General features: G+C 52.1%; 1 protein-coding gene across 1 annotated transcript in view; it reads left to right on the top strand.

Moving 5' to 3' along the window:
* Window positions 1-23149, top strand: part of TDRP (testis development related protein) — a 42525-nt gene extending 19376 nt beyond the window's left edge. The window contains exons 3-5 of the mRNA XM_047719687.1: window positions 19591-19602; window positions 19726-19832; window positions 20959-23149. Of these exons, the coding sequence (XP_047575643.1) occupies window positions 19591-19602; window positions 19726-19832; window positions 20959-21304 (465 nt within the window). The 3' untranslated portion in view covers window positions 21305-23149. The remainder of the gene's footprint in view (window positions 1-19590; window positions 19603-19725; window positions 19833-20958) is intronic.
* The last annotated feature ends 2371 nt before the right edge of the window (window positions 23150-25520 follow it).

Genomic DNA, 25520 nt, shown 5'->3' with positions numbered 1-25520 from the left:
GCTTCATTCTTCCGCATGTGGCTGTAACAGAGTCCCAGCATCATTCGTTGAAGAGACCTCTTTTCCTAGTTGGTTGTCTCCGCTCCCTTCAAGAAAATCAGCCGATCCTGGATGGATGGGTTTGTCTCTGCATTCTCATTCTGTTCCGTTCCTGGGCCAGTCCCACACACTCCCGATTGCCACTGCTTTGTTGTAGGTTCAGTTTTTGTTTTTTTTTAAGAAAATGTTTTGAGTATAGTTGACACGTTACATTTGTTTCAGGTGTACAACATTGTGATTCCGGTTCTTTACACATTGTGCTGTGCTCACAAGCGCATCTGCCTTCTGTCCCTGTACCGCACTATTGCAACACCATGGACTGTATTCCCTGTGCTGTGCCTTTCATCCCAGCGCTACTCCTCTGTGAAAGGAAGGCTGTTCCTCCTATTCCCCTTCACACATTTCGCCCGTCCTCCCACCCATTTTCCTCTGGTAGCCATCAGTTTGGTCTCTGTATTTTTAAGTGCTTTGTAGTAAGGTTTTGGTTTTTTGTGGGGGTTTTTTGGTGAGTCCTTCTACTTTTTTTTTTTTTAAGATAATTTTGACTATTTGGAATCTCTTGTGATTCCATATAAATTTTAGACTCGCTTTATCATTTTCTACAAAGAAGTCCGATGGGATTGTGGTAAGGGATTGCATCGAACCTACAGATCAGATCAGTTTAGGGACACTGTGGTCTTAACGGTGCTCTGTCCTCCCAACATGATGAGAGTCTCCATTTATTTACGTCTTTTAAAACTTTATTTCAAGGGGCGCCTGGGTGGCTCAGTGGATTAAAGCCTCTGCCTTCGGCTCGGGTCATGATTCCAGGGTCCTGGGATCGAGCCCCGCATCGGGCTCTCTGCTCGGCAGGGAGCCCGCTTCCTCCTCTCTCTCTCTGCCTGCCTCGCTGCCTACCTGTGATCTCTGTCAAATAAAAAAAAAAAAAAAAATCTTAAAACTTTATTTCAATAATATTTTATAGTTTTCAGGGAAGAAATTTTCAGCTTTGGTGAAATTTATTTCGAAGTATTCTGTTTGATGTGCTTGTAAATGAAGTCTTCTTTAATTTCTTTTTTGATCATTGCTGATGTATAGGAACACAACTGATTTTTTTTATATTGATCATGTATTCTCTCAACTTGTTGAACTTATTTATTCTAAAAGGTTTTTGGTAGATTCCTTAAGATTTTCTGTGTAAAAGATGATGTTATGAAAGTAAAGATAGTTGTACCTCCTCCTTTCCAATCTGGCTGCTTTTTATTTTATTTTTTCTAATTGCCATGCTCGCACCTTCATCACAGTGTTAAACAGGAGTGGTGAGATTGGCATCCTTGTGTCATTCTTGATCTCAGGAGAAAGCTTTCAGTAGTTAACCATTTAGAATGATACTAGTTATGGGTTTTTCTAAGACGCCCATTATCAAATGGAGGAGGTGTTTGTTTTTTTTTTTAAATAATCGTTGATTTTAAAAAAACAGCATAAAAAGCAAAGCAAACACTTACAACTTATTGCTACCACACTTGGAGCCTACAGTGACAGTTTTATTGTAACTCTATATGCACATTATACTTGATACTTGAATGGACTTCTACTTCCAATTTATATGTTTATATAAACATGAGATGGCAGGTCAGAATAACAGACTTTGCACTACTAATAATACATAAAAGTGGGTCTTAAAAAGAATTTCTGGTTAGAAAGGTTACATATGCTCAAGGTAGGATGTTTATATAAAATGTACACGCACATATTTAAGGGAAAAAGTAGAAATCATTTATAACCCTCGACACAGTGGAACATTCTCCTCTATTCCTAGTTTGTTGAATGTTTTTATCAGGAAAAGGTATTGGATTTTATCAGATGCTTTTTTGTAGCTATTGAGATAATTATATAATTTTTGTTTTTTATTTTCATGAAATGATTTTATTATATTAATTGATTTTCAGATGTCAAACCAACCTTGCATTTCTGGGATAATTCCCACTGAGCCAGGGTACATAATTCTTTTTACTTTTTGTTCAATTCAGTTTGCTAGTCTTTTGTTGATGATTATTTTGTTTATATTTGAAGCGATACTGGTCTATTTCCTTTTCTTGTGATGTCTTTGGTTTTGGGTATTATGGTGATACTACCATTAGAAAGTGAGTTATGAAGAATTTCTTCCTTTCATATCTTCTGGAACAATTTGTGAATAAATGGTATTTATTCTTCTTTTAAATGTTTGATAGGACTTTGTCGTGAATACATCTGGGCCTGTGCTTTTTTTCTGGGGTAGCTTTTGGATTACTAATTCAGTTTCTGTGCTTGTTATAGACCTTTGAAGATTATTTGTTTTCTCTCAGGTCAGTTTTGGTAGTGTCATGTATGTGTAGGGATTTCGTCTGTGTTGCGTAATTTGTTGATGTACAGTTGCTCAGAGTCCCTTAATTATCCTTGTTTTTGTAAAGTCAGTAATAATGTCCTCTTGTTTATTAGTGATTCTAGTAATTTGAATCTTCTCCTCTTTTTTCCTTTGGTCAGTCTGAGATTTGTCAATTTTGCTGATCTTTGTAACGAACCAGCTTTGCTTTCATTGATCTCTCCATTGTTATTTGTTCTCTCTTTGACTGATTTCTGCTTTAATCTTTTTTATTTCCTTCCTTCTGCTTTGTGTTATTTTGGTTTTTTTTTTTGTTTGTCTTTTTCCCCATTGTTAAGGTAGAAGTTTAGATTATTGATTTGAAGTCTTTGTTACATTGAAGGTTAAACATTTTCCTGTAAACACTGCTTTAGCTGCATCCCATAAGTTTTGGCATGTTGTATCTTCTCTGTAATTGATTTCAGACTATTTTTGGTTTCCCTTTTCAGTTTTTGTTTGACTCACTGGTTATTTAGGAATGCGTTGTTTAATTCCATATATTGTGAGTTTTTCCTGCTATTGATTTCTAGTTTCATATCATTGCTGGCAAAGAACCTATTCAGAATGATTTCAACCTATTATTTTTTAAAAGATTTTATTAATTTATTTGAGAGAGAGCTTTATATGAGAGTGAGTGTGCACAAGTGGTGGGAGGAGCCTAGGGAGATGGAGAAGCAGACTCCCCGCTGAGCAGGGAGCCCACCATGGGACTCAGTCCCAGGATCCCAAGGTCATGACTTGAGTGGAAGGCAGACACTCAATCAGCTGAACCAGGCAGGTGTCCCAATCCTATTAAATGTATTGAGATTTGTTTTAGGCCTGGCATATGTTCTGTCTTGAACACTACTCCCTCTGCTCCTGAGGAGAGCATGTATTCTATTGTTATATGGAATGTTCTATAGATACATTAGTTCTAGTTAGTTTATAGTGGTTGTCATGTCTTGTGTTGCTTATCTTCTGTGTAGTGTTATTCATTATGGATAGTGGATATCTTTTATTGTTGGGTTGTCTAGTTCTCCCTTATTATTTCTTCTATTTTTGCTTCTTGTATTTTGTTCTGTTAGTATGAATCTTTATGTCTTCCTGATGGCAATCTATTTATCATTATAACATTTCTTTATCTTTAGTAACTTTTGAAATTTTAATGTCTCTCTTATCCACCCATGAAACTGCTCCAGCTTCTTCTGTGATTCCTGTTTATATGACTTTTCTTTGCCCTTCCTTTTACTTTAATCTCTTTTTATCTTTTTTTCCCTTTTCTTTTATTTCTTTATTTTTTTTAAAGATTTTTTATTCATTTATCTGACAGACAGAGGTCACAAGTAGGCAGAGAGGCAGGCAGAGAGACAGAGGAGGAAGCAGGCTCCCCGCAGAGTGGAGAACCCGATGCGGGACTCGATCCCAGGACTCCGGGATCATGACCTGATCATGATCAGAGGCTTAACCTACTGAGCCACCCAGGCGCCCCAATCGCTTTTTATCTTTGAATTTAGAGTATGTCTCCTACAGCCAGCCTTTAGTTGAATCAGTTTTTAAAATCCAGGGTGACCATCTCTGCCTCTGATTGGATTATTTAATGCGTTTACATGTAATAGAGTATTGTTGCCGTAGCAGGTTTCCATCGTTTTGTTTTTAGGTCCTGCATCTGTTTCGCTTTTCTGTTCCTCTTCTGACCCTTTCGCTTTTCTGTTCCTCTTCTGACCCTTTCTTTGCATTGTGTATATTTTCTCAGGTAACATTTTTAATTTTTTCTTATCATTTACTGTCTGTGGTCCTTTTCTTAGCCCAACACAGTTTTTCCTCACCCACCTCTTTAATGCTATTGTTGGCAAATGCATTACACATGGATCATACCTGTATGTATTATAGGTCCAAGAGTATATTATATGCATTTTATTGTCTACAGTCTTTTTAAAATTGGTTGTGAGAAGAAAGAAAAACAAGCTTCTTAAAAAGATTTTATTTGTTTATTTGACGGAGAGAAAGCAGGAGCAGGGGGAGGGACAGAAGGAGAGGAACAAGCAGACTCCCTGCTGAACAGGGAGCCTGATGTGGCATTGGATCCCAGGATCCTGGGATCATAACCTGATCTAAGACAGCCACTTAACTGACTGAGCCAACTGGCACCCCAGAAAAATAGCTATTTTTACTATGTTTTACGTATAATTAAATAATGACCCCTACCAGTGCTGTTTTTTTCATGTGGATTTGCTTACTCTATGTGTTACTTGCTTTCAGCTTGAAGGAGTTCCTTTAGTGTTTCTTGTAAGGCAACAAATTCTTTCAAACTTGTTTATCTGGTTTATTTCTTCTTCTTCTTTTTTTTTTGAAAGATAGCTTTGTTGGATATAGGATATTGTTTGACAGGTTTTTTTTGTTGAGCTATTTGACTGTGTTATCCCACTGCCTTCTGGCCTCCATTGTTTTTTCTGAGAGTTCACCTTACTAGAGTTTCCTTGATAAGTGACTAAATCACTTTTTTCTTGTAGTTTTCAAGTGTTCGCCTGTCTTGTGTGGTGTAATAAAAAAACCGTATGTGGTCCTTGCCCCTGATTTCTAACACAGAGGTTCTAAAATCCTTGGGATTTCCTGAGTGTTAGGAGTTTCTGTTATGCTAATGAAGGGACTGAAAATGGGGATCCTTACCAGAAAGGGCTGGCCTGGGAGTCTCAGCCACCTGCACCTCCGGGGAAGGGAGAAGGCTGGAGATGGGAGTTCTAGCCTCCGGCCAGTGATCTCTTCAGTGACAGTCACATGATAAAACTCCAATCAAAACTCTGAACACAGGGTTTAGTAGAGCTTTGGCACCAGTGAACACACTGATGTGCTGGTGGGAGTAATAAGTGGGCCTGACGCCCTAAGGAGTCAGGGAGGCTCCGCGTGGCCTCCCAGGCCTCCCGCTGTGTGTCATGTGGTGTTGCTGGAGTCCTAAGCATAGTGGTCTCCTTCCTTCTGTGAGATTTTCTTTGTTATTGAACCTGAAGGGATTATGGGAACCCCTGATTTATACTGTTCCATCAGAAGTGCCCCTGGCCGGGGATGCCTGAAATCAGGTCTCTTCACTGTGGAGTCCCAGATGAACTCCTGGCGGTGAGCGTCCGGACTGTAGTATGGTGTGGTACACCGGCCGGCGGGTGAAACAGAACGCTCTGATTTTCTTTTACTGTGTGCGTGTTTGTGGGTCTCTGTGTTCACCCTACCTGTAGTTTGTCAAGCTTTCTGGATGTATTGATTTTTGGTGTTTGGTGGATTTGGGAAATGTTCTTTTGTTTCTTTGGATATTTTCTTACTAATTTCTTTCTTCTGATTCTTCTATTTTGTATGCATTGGCATCACACATTTCTCTTAGACTCTTCATATCTCTTCATTCTTGTTCTCTCTGGTTTTTGGGTTACAGGATCCATCAAGATCCATCTTCAAGCTCCGTAATTCTTTATTCTCCAGATTCAGACCTGCTGCTGAGACCCTCCAGTACATTTGTATTTCATTTATTGTGCTTCCAACTTCAGCATTTGCATCTGATTCTTTTAGATCATGTCTGCCTCATCACTGGTGTTTTCTGTGTGTGCAGTGCTGTGTCATACCTTTATTTGCTTCTTTCATGGTGTTTTCTTTCAGTCTTATTAAAACATTTATTTATAATGGCTCTTTTGTAGTGTTGTTGTTGTTAAATCCAACATCTGGGTGCTCTCACAGGCATTTTGTGTTTACTTTGTTTCTGGTGTATGGGTTATACTATTCTTGGCTGTGAAATTTTTTGTTGGGAAGTGAACATTTTACTTTTTAAAATTGAGGATTAATTAACATAATACACTGGCTTTAGGTATAGAGTGTAAGGATTTGCCATCTGTATATATTGCAAAATGATCACTACAGTATCTACATAGTTACAAAATCCTTTTTTCTTGTGAGAACCAGGGTACACAACACGTTGTTGTGTACAACACAGTATTATTAATTCCTGTCTGAGCTGTATGTTCTATCTCCTGACTTCTTTATTTTATAACAGAATTTTTCTGTCTTTTGACCACACCATCACCCCCTTCCCCCTTCCCCTGGCAACCACCAATCTATTTTTTTTTTTTTTTTTACCTAGGAGCTTGCTGTGTGTTTGCGTGTGTGTGTGTGTGTGTGTGTGTTTTAAGATTACACATACAAGGGAGATCATAAGGTATTTGTCTTTCTCTGGCTTATTTCACTCAGTATAATGCCCTCAAGGTCCATCCATGTGTCCTTTTTTATAGCTGAGTAAAATTCCATTTTTTACCGCACATACACTCTTTCTTTTTCATTTATCTTCTGTTAGACACTTAGGTTGTTTCCATGTCCTGAGCATTGTGAATAAAGCTGCAGTGAACATGGGAATATATATGTCTTTTTGAGTCAGTGTTTTCATTTTCTTTGTATAACTAGCCGGAAGTGGAATTCCTGGACCACATGGAAGCTCTGTTTTTAACCTTCTGAGGAACCTCCATATCGTTGTCCACAGTGGCCACACCAGCTCACATCCCACCAATGAGGCACAAGTCTTTCTTTTCCTCCACAGCCTCACCAACTCGTTATCTCTTATCTTTTCAATACTGGGTGTAAGGTGGTATCTCAGCATGGTCTGGGTTTATAGTCCCTGATAATAAGGGTGAGCATCTCTTCATGTGTCTGTCATCTGTCATCCATCTGTATGTCTTCTTGGGAGAGAAGTCTGCTCAGACCCTCTGCCCACTTTTTGATTGGATTTTTTTTACGTTGTTGATTGGTATGAGTTCTTTTATATGTTTTAGATATTGGCCCTTTTATCAGGTAAAAAAAAATCTGCAGATACTTTCTCCCATTTGATAAGCTGCCTTTTCATTTTGTTAATAGTTTTCTTTGCTGTGCAGAAGCTTTTTAACTGGATGTAGTCCTGATTATTGATTTTTGCTTTTATTGCTTTTGTTTTGTGGCAAAACATATCCAAAAAAGTCACTGTCGAGACTTGTGTCAGGGAGCTTACTGCCTGTGTTTTCTTCTAGGAGTGTTAGGATTTCTGGTCGTACTTTCATGTCTTACTCCATTTATTTATTTATTTTTTAAAGATTTTATTTATTTGACAGAGATCACAAGTGGGCAGAGAGGCAAGCAGAGAGAGAGAGAGGAGGAAGCAGGCTCCCTGCAGAGCAGAGAGCCCGATGTGGGACTCGATCCCAGGACCCCGAGATCATGACCTGAGCCGAAGGCAGAGGCTCAACCCACTGAGCCACCCAGGTGCCCCTTACTCCATTTATTTTTAAGTGTGCTGTAGGACAGCGGTCCAGTTTGCCCAGTGCCATCTGTTGGAGAGACTGTCTTCCCCCTTATGCAGTCTAGTCTCCTTGTCCTGATGAATCAGTCTTGTCCATGTGTCTCACTTCCGGGCGCTCTGCTCTGTTCTGTTGGTCTGTGTTGAGTGGAAGCGGGTGTCACACTGTTGATTATCACAGCTTTGTGATAGGAGGTTGACAATACAGAGTGTGAGGGCTCTGCTTTGTTCTTTTTTGGGATTGCTTTGCAATTTGGGGTCTTTTGAGGTCCCATGCAAATTTTGGGATTGTTTGTTCTATTTTTGTTTAGATGCTGGACATTTAAAATACTGTGTTGTAGCAACTCTGAGTGTTGTCCTTCCCTTCTACCCCCATCACTGTTGCTGTTGTTGTTATTTTTACTTCTTTGTTGAGTGACGAGCTGGATAATTTAGTCCAAGCCGCACTCCAGTTGTCCATTGTCTGCTGTAGCTTCCAGGCGTCCCCGCCGTGGCATGCCCACACTGCCTTCCCTTCCCTGCCGACACCCAGCTGGTCAACATCGCCGTTGCTCTTGTTCTTTGTAAACTGTGCTGGGTATGAGTTTCTCTACAAACCAGTCCAAGCAGACTGGCTCCTTTGAGGGCATCCTTTTTGAGGCTCCTGTTGGAGAAGTGCTATGAGTCTAAGGGGCCCCTTCTAGGTTCATTTGCGGTTCTTTTCTGCAAGCCAGACAGCTCACTTTAGCCTCTGTCGGCCGCTGAGCCCTGCTGCAGAAGACGTCAAGCTCTGTGCTATGTCCTGCTTCTGTCCCCAGGGCAGCCCTGGACCCAGGGCTCTGGGGATGGAGGTGGACACCATGACAGGCTTCTCTCTGAGGGGTTCCTTTACTCTGGGAACAGAATGTCTAGAGGATGGGCAGATGCCTGGGGTTCCCTCAGCTTATTCCTGCCTGTGTGTAACTGTCACCCCATGAACTAGATGAGGGCCGTAGAATTCCCCACAGTTCATACCCTCACTGTCCCCCGGGTGGGTGCCAGGCAGAAGAAAGGGGCCCCATCTCTCCAGGGGATTAGCCTCAGGAGGGGAAATGCTTGCTGGGAGGACCAGCCTCCGCTGGGGAGCTGCTGGCTGCAGCTGTCCAGGGGTAGGGACACAGCGGTCACCGTCCACATACCGCAGAGGCGGTCCTTCCATAGAGGTTGTGAACTTCCAGACTGGCAAGTATTTGTAGATTTTTTAAAGTAGACACTTTTTCAATTACAGTCTGTCCTTGGGAGCATTTCCAGAGGCTGTGAGAAGTTGTTCTTCCGGTTTGGTCTTGCAGTTTCCAGCGGCTGGGCTGGGGCCCATGTCTTCAGAGCTCCTCCTGCTTGTGGTGGAGGGCGATTCTTCTTCCCTGTTGAAGCCGCGCAAAAGCAGCTTCCAGATGTGGCCACTGTGGGTGTGCACGCGCACCAGGACGGTGTCAGGGCGACCGACCCCACTGTCTTCTCCGTTACTCAGTTTGCTCCTTTCTTGGTGTAAGTCACACAGCCCTCCTCCTTCTAACCGGAAGTGTTTAATACAGCAAATTGTCTCAAGGAGTTTTCGGTGGAGAAGGTGTGTGGTGTGGGGGTGCTGTTGATTTTGCTTTTGCGGGTGCTCTCCTAGCCTGTGGGCGAGGGACTGTGGAGAAGTCCAGCCCGGCTGGCACGTGGGGGCCCCCCTGATCCGAGGCTGGGACCCCTCCTTCACCGTTAGTGCTGAATCCATTTGTTCAAGTCGGTGGTTAGGATCGCTGCCGCTTGATGTGTTTGTATGTCTCTAGTAGTTTTCAAAAGGAATGATGGCTCGAGTGAAGGCACTTCTTGATTCTCTGTATTTCTGTGCCTGTGTATACGCATTTACCGTTTAGGTTCATTTTTCAGCAGTAAAGTAGAACACCAATGTGATTTACCAACAGCAGCAGCGGCTTTGGTCTGAGTTTGCGTGTTTCCTTTGGCATCTTGGGAATTGTCCTCGTGTGACGTGTTGCACAGCTCAGTTCTTAGGACTGGTGTTGGTAGGACTGCAGATACGGAGAACGCTGGTGGCACTGATGACTGCATGATGGTCTGGTTAGCGCTTCCTCCGGCTGTGGGGCGGGGAGCGTCGGACAGGTCGGGCAGCCTTCTGACTGTTCTTACACCTCCAGGGTGGGTAAGAAAATCACGCCCAGGGAGCAGACGGAGAAGAGTGTTGCATGGACCATTTGGTTTTCTGCACCTCCTCCTTCGGGAGCTCCTCTCTGCCCTGGCTCACTGGTGCCCCTCTGGCTGCTCTGAGGGCTGGACGGCCTCCAGGGTGACTCGCTGCTCACTCTTTCTCCCTGCAACCTGGGAAGCCCTGCCGGGGGCCGCGGCGGCAGAGGCGGGAAGGAGGGAGAACCGAGCCCTGCCTGCAGGCGGCGGTTGGTGAGGTGTGTCTGTGACCGACATGTGCCATGTCCACGCCCAGCAGTTTCCCAGATGCCACACCACATGGGGAGAGCTGGGGCATTCGGTGCTTGAACTAGTGTCCCTCTGTCCCTGCCCCAGTGGCTGTGGCTGAGGGGGAGCAGAAGGCAGAGCTGACCCCCTTCCCGCTGGCACCCCACGTGGTGAACCTGCTGCGTTTGGGGCAAAGCGACCGACACAGCTCCAGGCTGGCCTTGGGTGAGCTGTGGTGTGTGTTGGAGGGTGTTTACACGCTATGTCTTGCTTTGTGTGCTGTCGTGCACAAGCCTGGCCTTTGAGAATCATTTTTTCTTTTATTATCAACCTAAGCTTTCCTGGAGTATTGATGATCTGATGACGCTGGGTTTTGTCTGCTTTCGTGTGTTCCCGTTGCTGCGACTAAAGGAGGAGTTCGCAGACTCTCTGGGAAGTGGGTAGGAGTTGGTGGGATTTTCCACTGGTTTCTGGCAACATGCTAATGACATTCATCTGCCTGAAATACTTGTAGTAAAAAACCCTTACTTTGGGCTGGGCTTGGCCAAGTCCGGATTACTCTTCATCACGCTTGCGTGTTCTCGTTCTTTGCCTTCGGCTGTTCTGCCCTCACAGACACCGAGGACTCGGGGGCTTAAACCGCAGAGCTTGGGTCCCGCGGTCCGCTGACTCTCAGCGCGGCGGAGGCCTCTGTCCTGGGCCGCAGACGTCCTGCGTCGGCCGCGCCCTCCCGCCGCGGGGTCTCCGTCAGTGGGACGCGAAGGGCCTCGCGGCGGCTCCGGCCTCATGAGCTCCTCCCCCGAAGGCCCCACCCACCTCAGCACCTTCACGTCCTGTCGGGGCTTAGGGTCCCAACACGGGAACTCGGAGGGGCGCAGGTGCGCGGACCGCAGCAGCCTTCGTCCCCGGGAGCCTCGGCGCTCCTCGTCCTCCGAGTGGCCCTCGGCGGGGAGCGCTGCGAGCGCGGCGGCGGGTGTGCGGGCTTCGGGCCGCGGCGGCGACGCGCTTGCGGACCCGTGGGCTCCGGTCCCCGCGGAGCAAGAGGAAGCCTCCCGCCCGCGGCCCCTCGCGGACGCCACTGCTGCACAGACCGGGTGTCCGTCGTCACTCGAGGCTCTGGCGGACAGTTACGTGTGGGACCAAACACCCCCGTTCCCGCACCCTCCGGACTGAGTCCTCCCCGCCGTGCGCGCGTGACCGCCCACCTCAGACGGGGCTGTGAGGGACGCGAGGGACGCTCCGAGTGACGGGCTGAGGCTCGCCGCCCCGCCTCCGAGCCCTGAGGGGACAGGCTGTGACCGAGGTAAGGTTCCGGGCGAGCGCGAGGAGCCGCCGCGCATGTGCGCGTTGTCGCGGCCCGCGGGCCGGGTTGCTGTGCGTGACGCCGCGCTCCCTCGTTCTCGTCCCGCGGCGCGGGCGGGCGGGCGGCTCCGCAGCGGCCCTTCTCCCCCAGCCGCGCGTGGCTCTCAGACGCGCGGGCCCTGCGGCGGCCGCCGGAGTGAGGGCCCGAGTCCCGCCTCTGACCGGACGCCCCGCGCTGCTGAGGAGGCCTCGGCTCGCCCGTCAAGGAACGTAGCCGGCGCCGCTTCCTCTCTCCGGGCTGCAGGACGTTGCAGACACGTCCTCGGGCCTCACGCGCCGGGGCGGCGGGAAGGGGCGGAGGACGGGAGGGTCGCGCTGGCCCGGGTGCGGCGGCTCGGCCGGTCCGGCAGCGGCTGCGGCGACCCCCGGGGCGGTGGGCGCCCCCCCCCCCCCACGGGGACAGCGTCTCCCGAGGCCACGCCTGCCTCCAGGCGGCCGAGGAGCAGAAGCCAGGCAGGAGCAGGAAGGCCGTTTCGCGACCTGAAGGTCAGACGCCTCCAAGCCGCCGCCGTCCCTCAGCATTCGTGCCTCTAGCCCCTCCAGAACCAGGCGCTGGCAGAGCCTGTCCCCGCCGCCACCACCTGCGAACGAGACGCTTTCCCTGCAGAAGGCTCCTGTGTCCCGGTGTGTTGCCCGCTGTTCTACTTGGCTGTTTTATTTATTGTTTTAATAAAATCCTTGGTGGTGAAGTCTTTGGAATTTTTTATAAGTTGACATTGTCATTCCAGTTCAGTTAGCGCCGTGTGAGGTCATCCTGAGGCCACACTTCCTGTCACCCCCGGCTGGTCAGGCGCGCGCCCCAGCCTCCCTGCTCCTCCCCGGCCGTCCCCTGGAGAAGCCGCTGTGTGTTCCCTGCGGCCCGACTCTGGCTCTGCTGTGCCCCTCCTGTCTCCCTTCTAACCCTCTCGTTTGTTTCTTACACGATTTCATCCCACATATGCGTGAAACCATGTAAGTGTCTTCCTCTGACTTCACTCAGCGTCGTGCCCTCTAGTTCCATCCAGGTCTTGCCCATGGCGGGACTTCGTGTTTTCGACGGCTGCACGTATCCGTCTGTGTACAGGCCACGTCTTCTCTGTCCGTCCGTCCATGGACACTCGGCTACAGCCATAGCTGGGCAGTTGTAAATGACGCTGCTGCAAACATAGGGCTGCATATATCGTTTTCTAATTTTTTAAATTGTTCTATAGTTGAGAAAGAAAGCACAGGCAGGGGGAGTGGGAAGGGGAGACGCAGACTCCCTGCCAAGCAGGGAACCCCATGCAGGACTCGATCCCAAGACCTCAGGATCCTGACCTGAGCCTAAAGCAGACGCTTCACCCACGGAGCCACCCAGGCACCCCCACGTATCCCTTTGAATTTGTGTTTTTGTAACCTTTGGATAAATACCTAGAAGTGCGATTGCTGGGTCGGAGGGTAGCGGTAGCTCTGCTTTCAACTTTCTGAGGACCCTCCATGCTGGCCGTACCAGCTTGCGTTCCCACCAGCAGTGGGAGGGACATGCTGGGCTCCGGGCCGCAGGCATCCCTGTGCCTTCCACGCCCACGCAGGATCTGAGGGGACTGGTCGGTGGTCGGGTCCAGAGCAGGAGCGCTGCAGACACTGGTGTGGGTGACCTGCTGGGCTGGTCCCTGTGGGGTCACGGCAGCTGATGGTGGATGTGTGCGTCGTGGGTCAGGGGTCCTCAGGGTGCACACTGCCGTCTGAGTAAGCGGCTGAGGGCAGTGGGTCCCCTGGAGGCACAGGTTCCCACCGGGGGCACAGCCGTACAGACAGCGTGACCACCGTCGCCGCTCTGCTTTGAGGCCTCTCCATGGCGTTTCTTGCTTGTGCCGACCAGACGGGACAGCGGTCAGCGGGGATGGAGCCCACGGTCCTCAGCACTGCCTCCGCCCTGGGCTTTGGGTGGAACTGGCAGAGGCCCGCACTGTGGACGAGGGGCAAAGCCCGGGGCCAGGGCAGAGCCCGGGGCCGGGGCCAACCAGCCGCCTGGGTCATGCTTACTGGCACCCAGAGGGGTGTGGGGCTGCTCGTCACTGCATGGCCGTGGGGTCACCTGCACAGCCTTCGGGGGGAGAGCGAGCACAGGTAGGGCTCAGCCCTGGGCCGCCCTGGTGCCGCAGTGGGGCTTCTGTGACAATGGCAATGGGCCGTGTCCCTCTCCGCCCTTCCAAGGCACGTGCTGTGTGGGGGCTGACGGCGCCTTCCAAACTGTCCCCGCGGCTCGACGACCCCATCCTTCAGGAGGGCCCTGCACTGGCTGCAAAGTCCATTTTCTCCAGGATTACCAATTCCTCGGTAACTTCGGTGCATCTAAAGGAAGACTGTGGTGATTTCTCAGGTTTTGAAAAAAAATGGGTTTTTCAAATTCCATCCGAATGGCAGCGATGGCCTGGCTCCGGCTGTCCCCGCGGCTGTGTGACAGCCGGCTGTGCCAGTTCCGCATGGACAGCCTGGAGTGGAATAACTGGGGCCCCCACGGTCTGCAGCAGGCCAGGGACAGTGACAGGCTTAGCGGAGCTTCCCGTCGCCCTTTCCCACGGCAGAGCCAAGGCCCCAGACTTGCACTCCGCTGTGACAGGTCGAGGCCCTGGGCTTCCCAGGCGCCCTCCTCCATCTATGTGCGGTGATGCAGGCCATGTGCGGGCCGCGGCAGGGCTGAGAGGACCCCCACAGTGGCTCACATCCCGGATCGCACACCTCAGACCTCGTGAGATCAACCCAAACACTGACCTTGAATTCTGTCACTGCATCGTTAATGACAACAAGGTCTCTTCCTCAAAAAATAGTGGGATGCCTGGCCTAACAAAAATCTTTACCTTTCTCTCCTGGCCTATGTGTAAATACCTTTAAAAAGTACACGCGTTACATTGCTTTGACGAAGCACTGGCGTGTCACGGTGTCCAGGCTGCACTGGCACCTGCAGCTTTGCGCCGTTGTGAATCCCCCCGGAATGCCGGGCTTCCCGCTCCGGCTTCTGGTTTGCAGAGGCGTTTGGCTTTTCTGTTCCTTCGCCCTCATCATGGAAATGCTGTGGCTCATCATCGCCGTTCAGCTTTGATGCGATTTTCCTTGCTGTAGTAAAAATATATGTTTTGTTTAAATACTTTACATATTCATTTGAGAGAGACGGAACACGAGCGGGGGGGGAGGGAACAGAGGGAGAAGCAGGCCCCCCACTGAGCAGGGAGCCCGGGACCATGAGCTGAAGGTGGACGCTCCGCCGCCGGAGCCCCCCACGCCCCTCTCCGCTGATCTTCACCGTCTCCTTCATTCTGCCGACCTCGGGCTGGGTCTGCTCCTTCCCGACGCCCTGGGCTCCGCAGTGCTGCGTTCACCGAGCTCGCCCTGGTGTGGGCATGAACGTCCTCTCAGAACAGCTTTTGCTACATCCACAAGTTTTTGTATGTTGTTTTTCATTTTTGTCTCAAGATTTTTTATTTCCCCTTTAAAATATCTTCTCTGATCCGTTGTTTGTTCAGAAGAATGTTTTTTAATTCCCAGGTATTCCCAGTTTCCCGTTTTCATCCTTGTATTCATTTCTAGTTTTACACGCTGGCAGTCAGAGGAGAGCTCCACGTGAGTGTGTCCGAATGCTGTGTGTGTCTGCAGGTCCGTTAGGGTTCAGATCCTGTTTTCTCACTGACTCCGAGCAGAGGAGCCCTGGGTGACAGTGGGGCACTGAATTCCCTGCTGGTACTGCGCAGTGTCCGTTTTTGCTTCATACGACAGGTGCTCGGACGCTGGCTGCGGGAATGTTCACAACTGCCACATCTGCGGGGTGGACTGGCCCCTTCGTTATTATATAGTGACCCCTCTGTCTCTTTTTACCATTTTTAAGGTTGATTTTATCTGATCTAAAGACATCTACTCCTACTTTTTGCCCGAAATATCTTTTTCTACACCTTCAATCTCCATCCATGTGTGTCTTTATGACTAAAGTGAGTCTCTTGGAGGCAGCATATCTTTGGATCTTGTGTTTTTATTTATTCATTTATTATATGTCTTTTGATTGGAGAATCTGATTTTTTTACATGGAATTGTTGGTAGATAGGGACTTACTGTTGTCATTTTCTTGATTGTTCTCTGGCTGTTTTGTAGACACATTGTTCCTTGCTTTTTATCCTGCCCTCCGTTTTTTGTATTCTGACGTCCTTCAGTCTCAGTATGCTTTGACTTTTTATAATGTTCTTTTGTGTATTTACTACAGGTTTTCCCTTGTGGTTTTCATGAGGATTTTGTAAAATGGTTTCCGGATAGCTTCAGTAGCATTCCTCCGGTTGTCAAGGCTGCAGTGTACGGATTTTTTACATTGTGTATCCAATAACAGAATATTATAATTCCGGTTATTTTTACCATATTTTAACCTTTAAAGTTGTGAGTGAATTCTGTACCACCATGATTGTATTACAGAAGTGACCAACTATAAATTTACCTTCACCAGTGAGCTTTACATTCCCTTCTCATGCTTTTATGATGTTAATTGGCATTTTGTTATTTCTGCCTAGAAGAGTCCTTTCAGTATGTCACGGAGGGCAGGCCTAGTGGCAGTGAGCTCTGTCCACTTCCGTTAAGGAAAGTGCTGATCTCCCCTCATTTCCGAAGGACAGCTGTGTCAGTCTAGAACTCCTGGTTGACAGGGTTTTCTTTGTCTGTAAATACTTGGGAGTTCATCATCGCATTCTCTCTTGGCCCCTAGAGTTTGCAGTGAGAAATCACTCCGGCTGAGGCTGGGTCCTTAGATGCAACTCGTCTGTTTCCTCTTGCAGCTGACCAGGCTCTGTCTCGGACGCGTAATCACGGCGCCGTAGCTCACCGCAGCTCACCGCAGCGCGCCGCAGGTTCAGCTGTGTGAGGTCCCCTGGGCCTCGTGGATCCGGATGTCCACTCCTGTCCCGGGTCGGAAACGTTCATTGTTTCAAATATACTTTGTCTCTTTCTCTTCTCCTGAAATTCCCACAACGTGGCAATAATCCCCACAGGCTTTCTTCACGCGTGTTTCTTCCTGCCCGTAGTTGGCTAATGTCAAAGGTCACTCGCTCTTTTTCGGCATTGTCAGGTCAGCTGCTGAAGCCCTTGAATTTTTCTTCTCAGAGAGAATTCATTTCTACAATTTCTGGGTTATTTTGTGGTTTCCTTTTTTGCTTTATTTTTCATTTTGCTCGCGTGTTGTTGAGCGCGTTACTCCGCATTTCCGTGTGATCGCTCACTGCCGTGCATTCATGGTCGTCCTCGCAGCTTGACTCTTGAGGGCCAGTGGCGCCCTTCGAGGGCGTCCTGGATCTCGTGCTGCCCCCAAAGGCCATTGGGCCTGAACCGGCTTGCTGCCGAGGCGCTCCAGCAGGAAGAACTGTGCCCGGTTTTGGATGCCTCACAGCTTTCTCCTCATGGGGCAGGAAGTGGGGTGCAGCTGGGCTCTGGGTGGGACGGACGCCGTGCTCTGTGCTCAGAATCATTTCCTCATTTCTGCAGCTGCAGGTCTTGGGTGCCACTCAGTTACAGAACGTGGTCTTGTCTTCATTTTTCTGGTTGTCACTTCTCCCTGAACCCGACCTCGGTAGTAAAGAGCTGTACAGCCTGGTCCTGTGTCTCCAGGAGGCGCCAGGCCTGTCTCGCCTGCTACAGCGTGTCCTGCCCCCAGACGAAGACATCCCAGGGTCCCTGCCTGACTCGGCCGCACTCGGGAGTGGACCTGGTCGCCGGCGTACCTTCAAATGGCCTTTGGGATGCGGGCTCCCCGGAGGTCAGGCTGGGCCGGCTGGGACCTGCAGGGTGACTGAATCCTGTCGAGCACACGTGGGACGTTCCCTCGGGCCCCTCCTGGCCCAGGACACAAGGTGCGTTTGAGCCTGCGGCCGACTTGGCGTGCGGACCACACGGCCAGGACCGGAGTCGCTCGCTGAGCGGATCCCCTATGGCCGAGCCCGGGCCTCTTTGCCTGCGGTGTCCTGGGCCCTCCCCGCCCAGCGCCTCTGCTGCCATTTGTGGTCTCGCTGCCATCCTTGCGTCTGACTCTGCCTTTTCCAGTGACGCATCTGCCCCGAGATAGTGTCGCTCACTCCCTCTGGTCAGTCGCGGTGCCTCTGCGGCCCTGTCGCAGCCATGACCGTATGCGTGCTGGGGCAGAGCGACGGAGCCTGTGGCTGCGCGTCGGGGGGCGAGGGCTGGGCCTATGTCCCCCCGCCCCCAGTGCAGGGTGCAGGGAGTGGCGTGTTCTGGGGCTGCCGTCCCCGCTCCTTGGACTGCTAGCTGGGGGGCCTCCGGCGGGGCTGTGGTTTGCTGGCCCCTCCCGCGGCCCGCTCGCTGACCAATGGGGACGCGTCCCCCTGGGCGCCTATGCATGGGCTTGGTGGTGGGATTTTCGTCTGCTGTGAGATGATCCCACACCCCGTCGGGCCAACATCCACCCTCTCGAAAACGTCTCTGCCTGTGAGGAGAGTTCCTGGGGCCGCTCTTGCCCGCGTCCCATCTGCCGGCGCCCGCACCCCCGGGGCTGACTGCGGCCTCGACGCCGGCCTTCCACCCCCCCACCCCACCCCCCGCCCCAGCAAGCGCAGCTCAAGTTCTTGGGAGGAGTTTGGGGTTTGGGGTTTTGGCTGCACGAGGGCACAAGATCAGAGGGTCCCGAGCTTCCTCTTGGCACAGCTGTCTCTGCCAGTAGGACCCCAGCGTCATTCACGGCCGAGTAAGGGCCCACGCATAAGTACGGGACCCTTGGGCAGCGCCTGCATCTGGGCCATGGGGGTGCTCTGGGCCGCTTGCAGCTCTGCTGGGTGAGCCCCGCGCCCCCGGCCAGCGCGTGCTGCCCGCTTTCCGTCCCCGCCGCCCTCCGCCGTAAGGAGCTTCCCAGGACATCTGTGGTTGGTGGTCTCCTGGGTTGTGGCCCCCAGAAGTGCTGTGAATGGTGTCTCCCCCCCGCCCCCCCGTGGCGTGTGTCCTTGGAGCAGCCATGGCGTGGGGGTGTGGTGGCCAACGGACCTGGCCCCAGGGCACGATGTGATGGGCAAGAACCCAGCCCCTCGGGAGACCTGCTGTCCTTGCCGCGGCACCCAGCAAACCGTGTCCGACATGTCTGTGCATGTCTGGAGAGGGGGCCTGAGCTCCCGGCCTCAGGGGAGGCCCCCAATGTGGGCAAGAGACTAAGTTAGCGCTGAGGATTCTGTGAACCCACCGGGAACTTCCTGGGTGACACAGGGCCTGGGACGGAGCACCGTGCTGTTGAGGGGCAGCCCCTGGCATGTGTGGGTCCGTCAAGCACTCCCTCCTCACCCCCCCTGGTGCTGTGGGACCAGGGAAAGACGTGGCCTTGCCCCGAGCGGCTCAGCAGGGAGTGAGCAGGGCAGGGTGGTCCTGGTGGACCTGGAGGTCCTGCGGGGGCGGGGGGGCTTGCCGATGCCTGCGGCCTGGTGCCCACCCACCCATGGGCTCCTGAGTGCTCAGCAGACATCTGTCCTCCTCTTCCCCTGGGGCTGTTTCAGTCTCAGTGGTGTGAGTATGGCCGTCCTTACTCTGGCCTCGAAGGGCCCCGGGCTCCTGTCTTGCTGAGAACCCCCCCTCTGCCGAGGACCCCCGCGTCGAGTCTGCCTGTGTTCCTGGTTCATGTGGCCAAGTCTTCTCCCCACTGCGTGGCCCTGACCAGTCACACCCCCAGTTGCACCACGGGCTGGGCCGGCTCCCGTCAGGACCAGGGGGCGCTGGGCTGCCTGCCACAGCTGACCCCAGGTCACGGGCCTCCCTGCGGCCCTGAGGCCCCCTGAGTGGCTTCTGTGGCATCAGACTCTTGGGTGTGGCCGCCAAGGGTGTCGCACGGACTCCTGGTCCGGTTTCCCGGGTTGCTTTAGGTCACATTACGTGTTTCATGTCTCAGAGCATTAGAGTCACCCTCCTCCAGGCCCTGTGTGCGACCCCGGGCGCCCTGTGAGTTCACGGGTCAGGCACCTGGCCCAGGGACCTCCCTGCCCCGTTACTTCCTTCGTGTTACTGCGGACCCTGAGACCCGCACAGAGCCAGACACGGAGACCGAGACGCCGCCTGATGGGTGTGGCGTCCCGTCTGACTCAGGCTGTGGGGCGAGCCGAGCGCCCCCCGCCGCTCCGGAGCGGGGGCCCCCGCCGCGAGGGGGACCGCGTGGGCGCGCTCAGCAGCGGCGGGCAGGGCCTGCACCGGCAGCTTGCTCAGGGCCCCATGGTCGCCGGCCCCAGAAGCCTCCTCTTTCCTCCCTCAGAGCGACTCTCTCTCTCAGGGTCAGGGAGCAAGCTTCCGAGGCTGGAAAGAAGTGACTTCTCTGTTCAATAAAGACGACGAGCAGCACCTGCTGGAGAGATGCAAATCCCCCAAGTCCAAAGGGTGAGTCCGCGTGGGGCCCCGCGGGAGGGCCAGGCTGGCGGCGGCGGGCGGGGAGCGGACAGAAACGCGCTGCGCTCATTTTCGTGTTGCGGCAGCAGGAGAAAGTGAGGAGGATGCGTTTCAGGGAGGGGTCACGGGGTGGCCCCCAGAAGCCCCTTGAGAGCTCACGGGATGACTGAAAGGTTCCCAGACCAGCTCTCGAACTCAGAGCTGGAAATGGCACTTGGTCTTCAAACAGCCTCTAGGCACGTGTGAGACGTTCACTAACTGTAGAAAATCAAGGCAGGGAAAAGATTTTCGAAAATTGTGTATATTTAAACTGGCCCATTGCTGTTTACTACAAGCAGAATTTTTTAAAGTACATTTAAACATGAAAAGATAGAATCATTGAGAGCTGAGTGGGATTGCCAACAGCGTGTGTGAAGGGAGGTGAGCCGGTGGGCCTGGCCGCAGACGGGGCGCTGCTGTTTGGGCCAAGGGCGCCCAGGCAGCCCTGCTCCAGCCCCACGGCCGGGATGCTTCCTTACTCTCCTCCCTGGCCCCCATGGAGGGGTGTGGGCCCGGGTCCCCGGGGTCGGCATCTGCGGGGTGCCTCTGCCCGGGGCTGCGGCCTGGGTTGTGCGTGTGCCGTAACACCCTGGGGATGGCCCTGCTCTCGGGCTGGAGGGACGCCGGCCTGGCTCCTGCCCCCTGCTGTCTTGTCCTCCCCACGCCCAGGGTCTGAAGCTCAGTTGTGTTCAGCAAATTACCCACTCGAAGCTTCTGACAGGCGAGCTGCACATGTGAACGGCCATGGCAACGGCTCGATAAACGGAGTGTTGGTCCCCGTCTCTTCATTCGCATCTGCAGCTTCCTGCTACCTACTCTGCTCAAACACGCAAGCATTTCCTTGTGTGAAAACTCACTCTTTGCTGTGTAGAGCCAAGTGTTCCTTCAGATGCAGCTTCCCCCCTTCGTTAATAGGCAGGGACTTACTTTACTAATTTTAATTCAGATATAATTACAGATTTGCATTTACTTTATAAATGACTTAAACTTGTGAAAAAGTGTTCCGTGTGCCCAGCAGACCCTAACTGAGGTCCCGGATCACGGGGTTACCCACGCGCGGCTGTCTTGTCTCCCACAGAACTAACTTACGGTTAAGAGAAGAGCTGAAGACAGAGAAGAAGTCTGGATTTTGGGACAATCTGGTTTTAAAACAGAACGTTCAGCCGAAGAAACCAGATGAGATTGAAGGGTGGGAGCCTCCAGCACTCGCTCTCGAAGAGGTGACAGCTGACGCAGGGGACACGGCAAGCGGCTACCCCCCTCGGCCCAGCTGGGAGGAGGACGGCAAGGGCTGCAGGAAGTACAGCAGCCTGGCGAGCTCAGGGAACAGCTCCCGCTGGAGCCTGCGGTCGGCGGGGAAGCTGGTCGGCATCCGACGGCAGAGCAGAGGCCACCTGACCGACAACTGGGAGGAGCTGGAGTGACCCTCCGGCCCCCCTCTGGACAGGTGCGCAGAGCGCGTGTTCCCCACCCACAACCGCTAACGTGGCCCCGTGTCTTCTCTCCCCTTGCAGGCCCGAGAGAGTGTGCCGTCTCAGGCCGTGTTTGTTCACACGCCTGCAGCTGCTCTGGTGTTTCTGTGAGGACGAGAGCAGAGCGCCTTCCCCGCCTGCCCGCGTCCACACGGGCCTGCCCGCAGGCTGACCACCTCCTGGGAAGCGTCTGCCTCTAACAGCGCCGCTGGGCACGGTCCCGTGAGCTGCACCCTGCTGTCCTCCCCTGCGTGCCCCCCCCCCCGTGTCCTGCATGTGGTGTCCGTGTGTGTCCATGACACTTGACTGTAGTGGCGGGCTGGGCCCTCTTCTGCTCCCAGAAGCCCGCAATCCAGCCGTGAAGCCACTCTTCCAAAGGTTATGTTAAACTGCATTCGACCCAGCGAATTCAACTTTTTTTCATCACAAATACCAGAAAATCAAAGTTACATCTGGTGCAGCATGAGATGCCACTCTCCGCTTTACCTTCATCTCTTGCGCTGGCAGGAGGAGTCTCCCGTGTGCACGGAGGATGAGGACAGTGGTTCCTCCTTTAGGGCTCCTCTTACTCGTCCCAGACGTCCACGTTGTGATCTTCATGTTCTGCCGAAAGCGTGTTGTTCTGTGGCTGCAGGCTCAAGAGTGCCGTGACGTGTGGGTCAGGGTTAGCAACTTGATCCTCTCAGTTACTCTTGGGAAACACGGATTTGCTGATGGAGTTAAAACTATATAAAATACTGCAAGTGCCTCTTTTCTATAACGTGCAGGTGTTTGGTTTCCTAGTGAGCCAGCTGACGTGGCCGCGGCCGCAAAGCAAGGACAGGCTGCGCACTGGGCTCGGGGCTCCTTGGCAGGACCGCCGTGTCCACAGGCGGCGCCCACAGCTGCCTGAGGCAGTGGTGGTTTGGAGAAAAAGGTTTAGAGGTTTTTTTGGCTAAAAACATACCTCTCGTGAGAAAACATGCTCCCCCCTGTTGGAAAACACTTGTGGGACCCCACGCAGGCCTAGTGCCAGGACTCCTGATGGTAACAGCATCAGTCTGTCCTCCATCCGCCCATCTGTCCATCTTTCTTTAGTAGATCAAGGAACTTATTTGGGCAGGTCTTAAGTTTGTTAGGACCTCGAAATGCTAGGGGGTGTTTGGTGACAGAGGGAAGCTGGACAAGTCCTCAGGGAAAGGGTTCAATTGGTGGCCGTGGCCTCGCGGCCCTGCCCAGGCTGGCTGGACTCGGGCACGCGTGTCAGAGCCAGAGCTGGAGGCGCTGTGTCTGGAACCCGAGCCCCGCGGCAGGTGGCCGCACACCCGTGTGACAACGCTAAGTGCCTGTAACTCACCTCTGTGCGAGTCTGTGACACGAGACTGGTGACACTCCTTCATAACACTGTTTCTGAGCATCTGAAGACAAAGCCAGGTCAGAATTGGAATACGCGCTGTAAATCACATTTTTCTTATTACAAAGATTAATGTGAAAACAAGCTTTTTCTTCTGTTGTCTCAGACTAAATGAAAATAAGTATGTTTGTGGTTTTTTAATATATTTATTGCTGTGCTTTGGGAGAAAAGTATTTTTCTTGATCGAGTTTACCGAGCAGCTGTGTGATGTTCACGGGTCAGTGAGAGAGTGTGGTTTTGGGATTTTTGTCTGGGAACACACGACATCACTGTGTAAAGGGCCAGTGGTCTGTGCTCCTTCTACTGTTGCTTATTTTGTAAAGGAAAGTGACTGGCGTTGAAGAAAGGAGAATTCATTCTCAGCTGAGGTTTTACAAGAATAAAAGTACATTCATTTCCTCTTTTGTTACTAGTTTGCGTGGTCGTTGGCATCGACTTTGAGGCGAACGCTTGCGGTGACTTTAGTCACTGAAAGCTGATGGCACTTTTTTTGATACCTTAACCCTCATTTTAAAATGCAAACAACACAAGGAGACAAAGTGTCCGGGATGTACCTTTTGCATATCTGAGCAGTGGAGCCACCGGCTTCCACTGTGGCCAGCCTGTGGGGAGCCAGCGGCATGCTCTGAGTGGACTTTGGGGTCGGCACTGAGAGCCGCACCCAGTGGAGAAGCCGAGAGCGTCCCAGCAACAGCAGTTTTACTTCATCACCATCTCTTGGAGGAAAGTCCGCAAGGAACAGTGGCCTGTTCCAGAGGAGACGGGTACATACCTCAGGAACCGGGGACACGCACAGCCAGTGGAGCTCTGCTATCTGGGACCCAGGGGTGCAGGTACGTTGGGGGGGCACCCTGTGCTCCAGTCCTGTCCTCAGGGTCCTACTACATACAAGGGGTTCACAGGTGTGTCCCCCACCCTGCCCCCCATGACCCCTGTGCCTCCACCTTCCCAGAAACCAGGGCTGAGGGCGGTCTGTGCTGGTCAGGTTCCCCGGGGCCATGGGATCTGTGGCGAGTGGGTGGACAGACCCCCTCCAGCCGACACAGCTGATGCCTGCAGCCACCAAGCACAGGGAACCCAGCCGGTGGCGTGACTGTCAGCTGTGGTGGGGGGCGGGTCATGGGGACGCCATCCCAGATACCCCACATCCCGTGCGGGCAGCAGAGAAGAGAATGCCCATGACCTATAGAGTGCGGGCAGTGGTCAGGCCTCTGGGGCCGTGGCAGGAGGGGCCCCAGTGACCGCAGGGCTGGCTTTGGCGTGAGGGTCTGGGCCATCCAAGACCCCGTGGCAGGTTCAGCAGCGCCCACACCGCCCTCTTCCCGTCACCTTTGGTGATGTGCAGTCCGACAGCAGCTCCCTCGGTAGCTGGCTGGCTGTTTCAAAATTAGATTTCTTTAAGCATTTAAGCTACGAACATCATGATATTTCAACCCTAAATTTACGCTACCAGCATGCGCTCCCACCGGCACAGTCTACAGACGCCCACACAACACAGACTTCCCCAGCTGGCCGGAAGATGTCCGTCTAGCTCCTCGTAACCTTTTCCTCAAAACCAGGATATGGCGCATAAGCTACGTCTGGCCACCACGACGCGGCGTCTGTGTCAAATACAGTACGTCAGGGGGCTGTCCTCCCAGCACTGCAGGCAGGGCTGAAGGCTGCTGGGCCCTGCTGGGGCCTTGGGAACCCTGCTTCCTGCCAACACAGCCTCCCCGGGGTGGGCGCCGGCATCAGCACGCCCACCGGGTTTCTCAGCTGCCGCGGCTTCTGACGGATCGCACATCCCCAGTCGGTGCCCGCCTGCACGGTTTGTGCGAGAACCTCCTGGGGTTCTGATCGCACCGCGAGGCCCTTACAACCTCTGCCTCTCGGGCCACAATCTCTCCCGTGTGTCCGGAAGCAGCTACGCTTAGAACACACCAAGCCTGGCACCGTGGGTGGAAAAATTTGTGTAATGTGGTTTTCAGAACTGCAGGTGACACACTGTCATCTGGGTAGAAAGGCTGGATAGAATCTCAGCTTTCCCCAAGAGTCACTAGGATTGGTCTCTTTGGGATGACTTTCACCGAATGTCATTTCCTTAGTAAGTCAAAATTAGTATTGGAGTTTTAGGAAAATATTGAAAAGATTTTAAAAAGTACAAAGTGTAGATAATTTAACTTTTCAAGAGAGCTGAACGAGTCTGAAGTGAGAGGGATGATGGGAAATACCACTCACTCAGGGCGTTTTGAGAAGTGAAGTTTGTTCTTCCTTTGGAAACCAGAATTTCAGAAGTCTCCTCCCTAGAGGCTTCAAGGGCTGGTGCCGGAGGTGAGCCGGAGGTGAGTCGGAGATGCCAAGAGCTCGGAGATTCCAAGAGCTTCTGTTCCGTAAGGAGTCTTCAAAGCTCAGCACGGAGAAGCTGCACGCGAGAAGCCCCGCTTTCCTAAGGAACCAAGGAGGAGAAGCCCCGTCAGGAACGCACAACTCCAGGTGTCCACGAGGGCGTCGCTTCCTCCTGTTTCTTTCCCTTTATGTTTGGGAGCTTAGGTGGCTTCAAAAGTCATATGAAATATTGGGGAAATCTATCTAAATGTGAATAATTACCTCAGACAGAATCATGGGTAGCATTTAAAATTTCCTGTGTACTGACTTTCTTAGAAAGCTGCTTACAGGGGCGTCCGGGTGGCTGGTGGTGAAGTGTCTACCTTCGGCCCAGGTCGTGATCCCACGGATCGAGCCCCGCATCGGGCTCCCTGCTCAGCAGGAAGTCTGCTTCTCCCTCTCCCACTT

The sequence above is a fragment of the Lutra lutra genome, chromosome 2, assembly GCF_902655055.1.
Source record: "Lutra lutra chromosome 2, mLutLut1.2, whole genome shotgun sequence".
In the NCBI taxonomy this organism is placed as follows: domain Eukaryota; kingdom Metazoa; phylum Chordata; class Mammalia; order Carnivora; family Mustelidae; genus Lutra; species Lutra lutra.
Note: the sequence above shows the minus strand (reverse complement) of the source record. Positions and strands in the feature narration are given on the sequence as shown.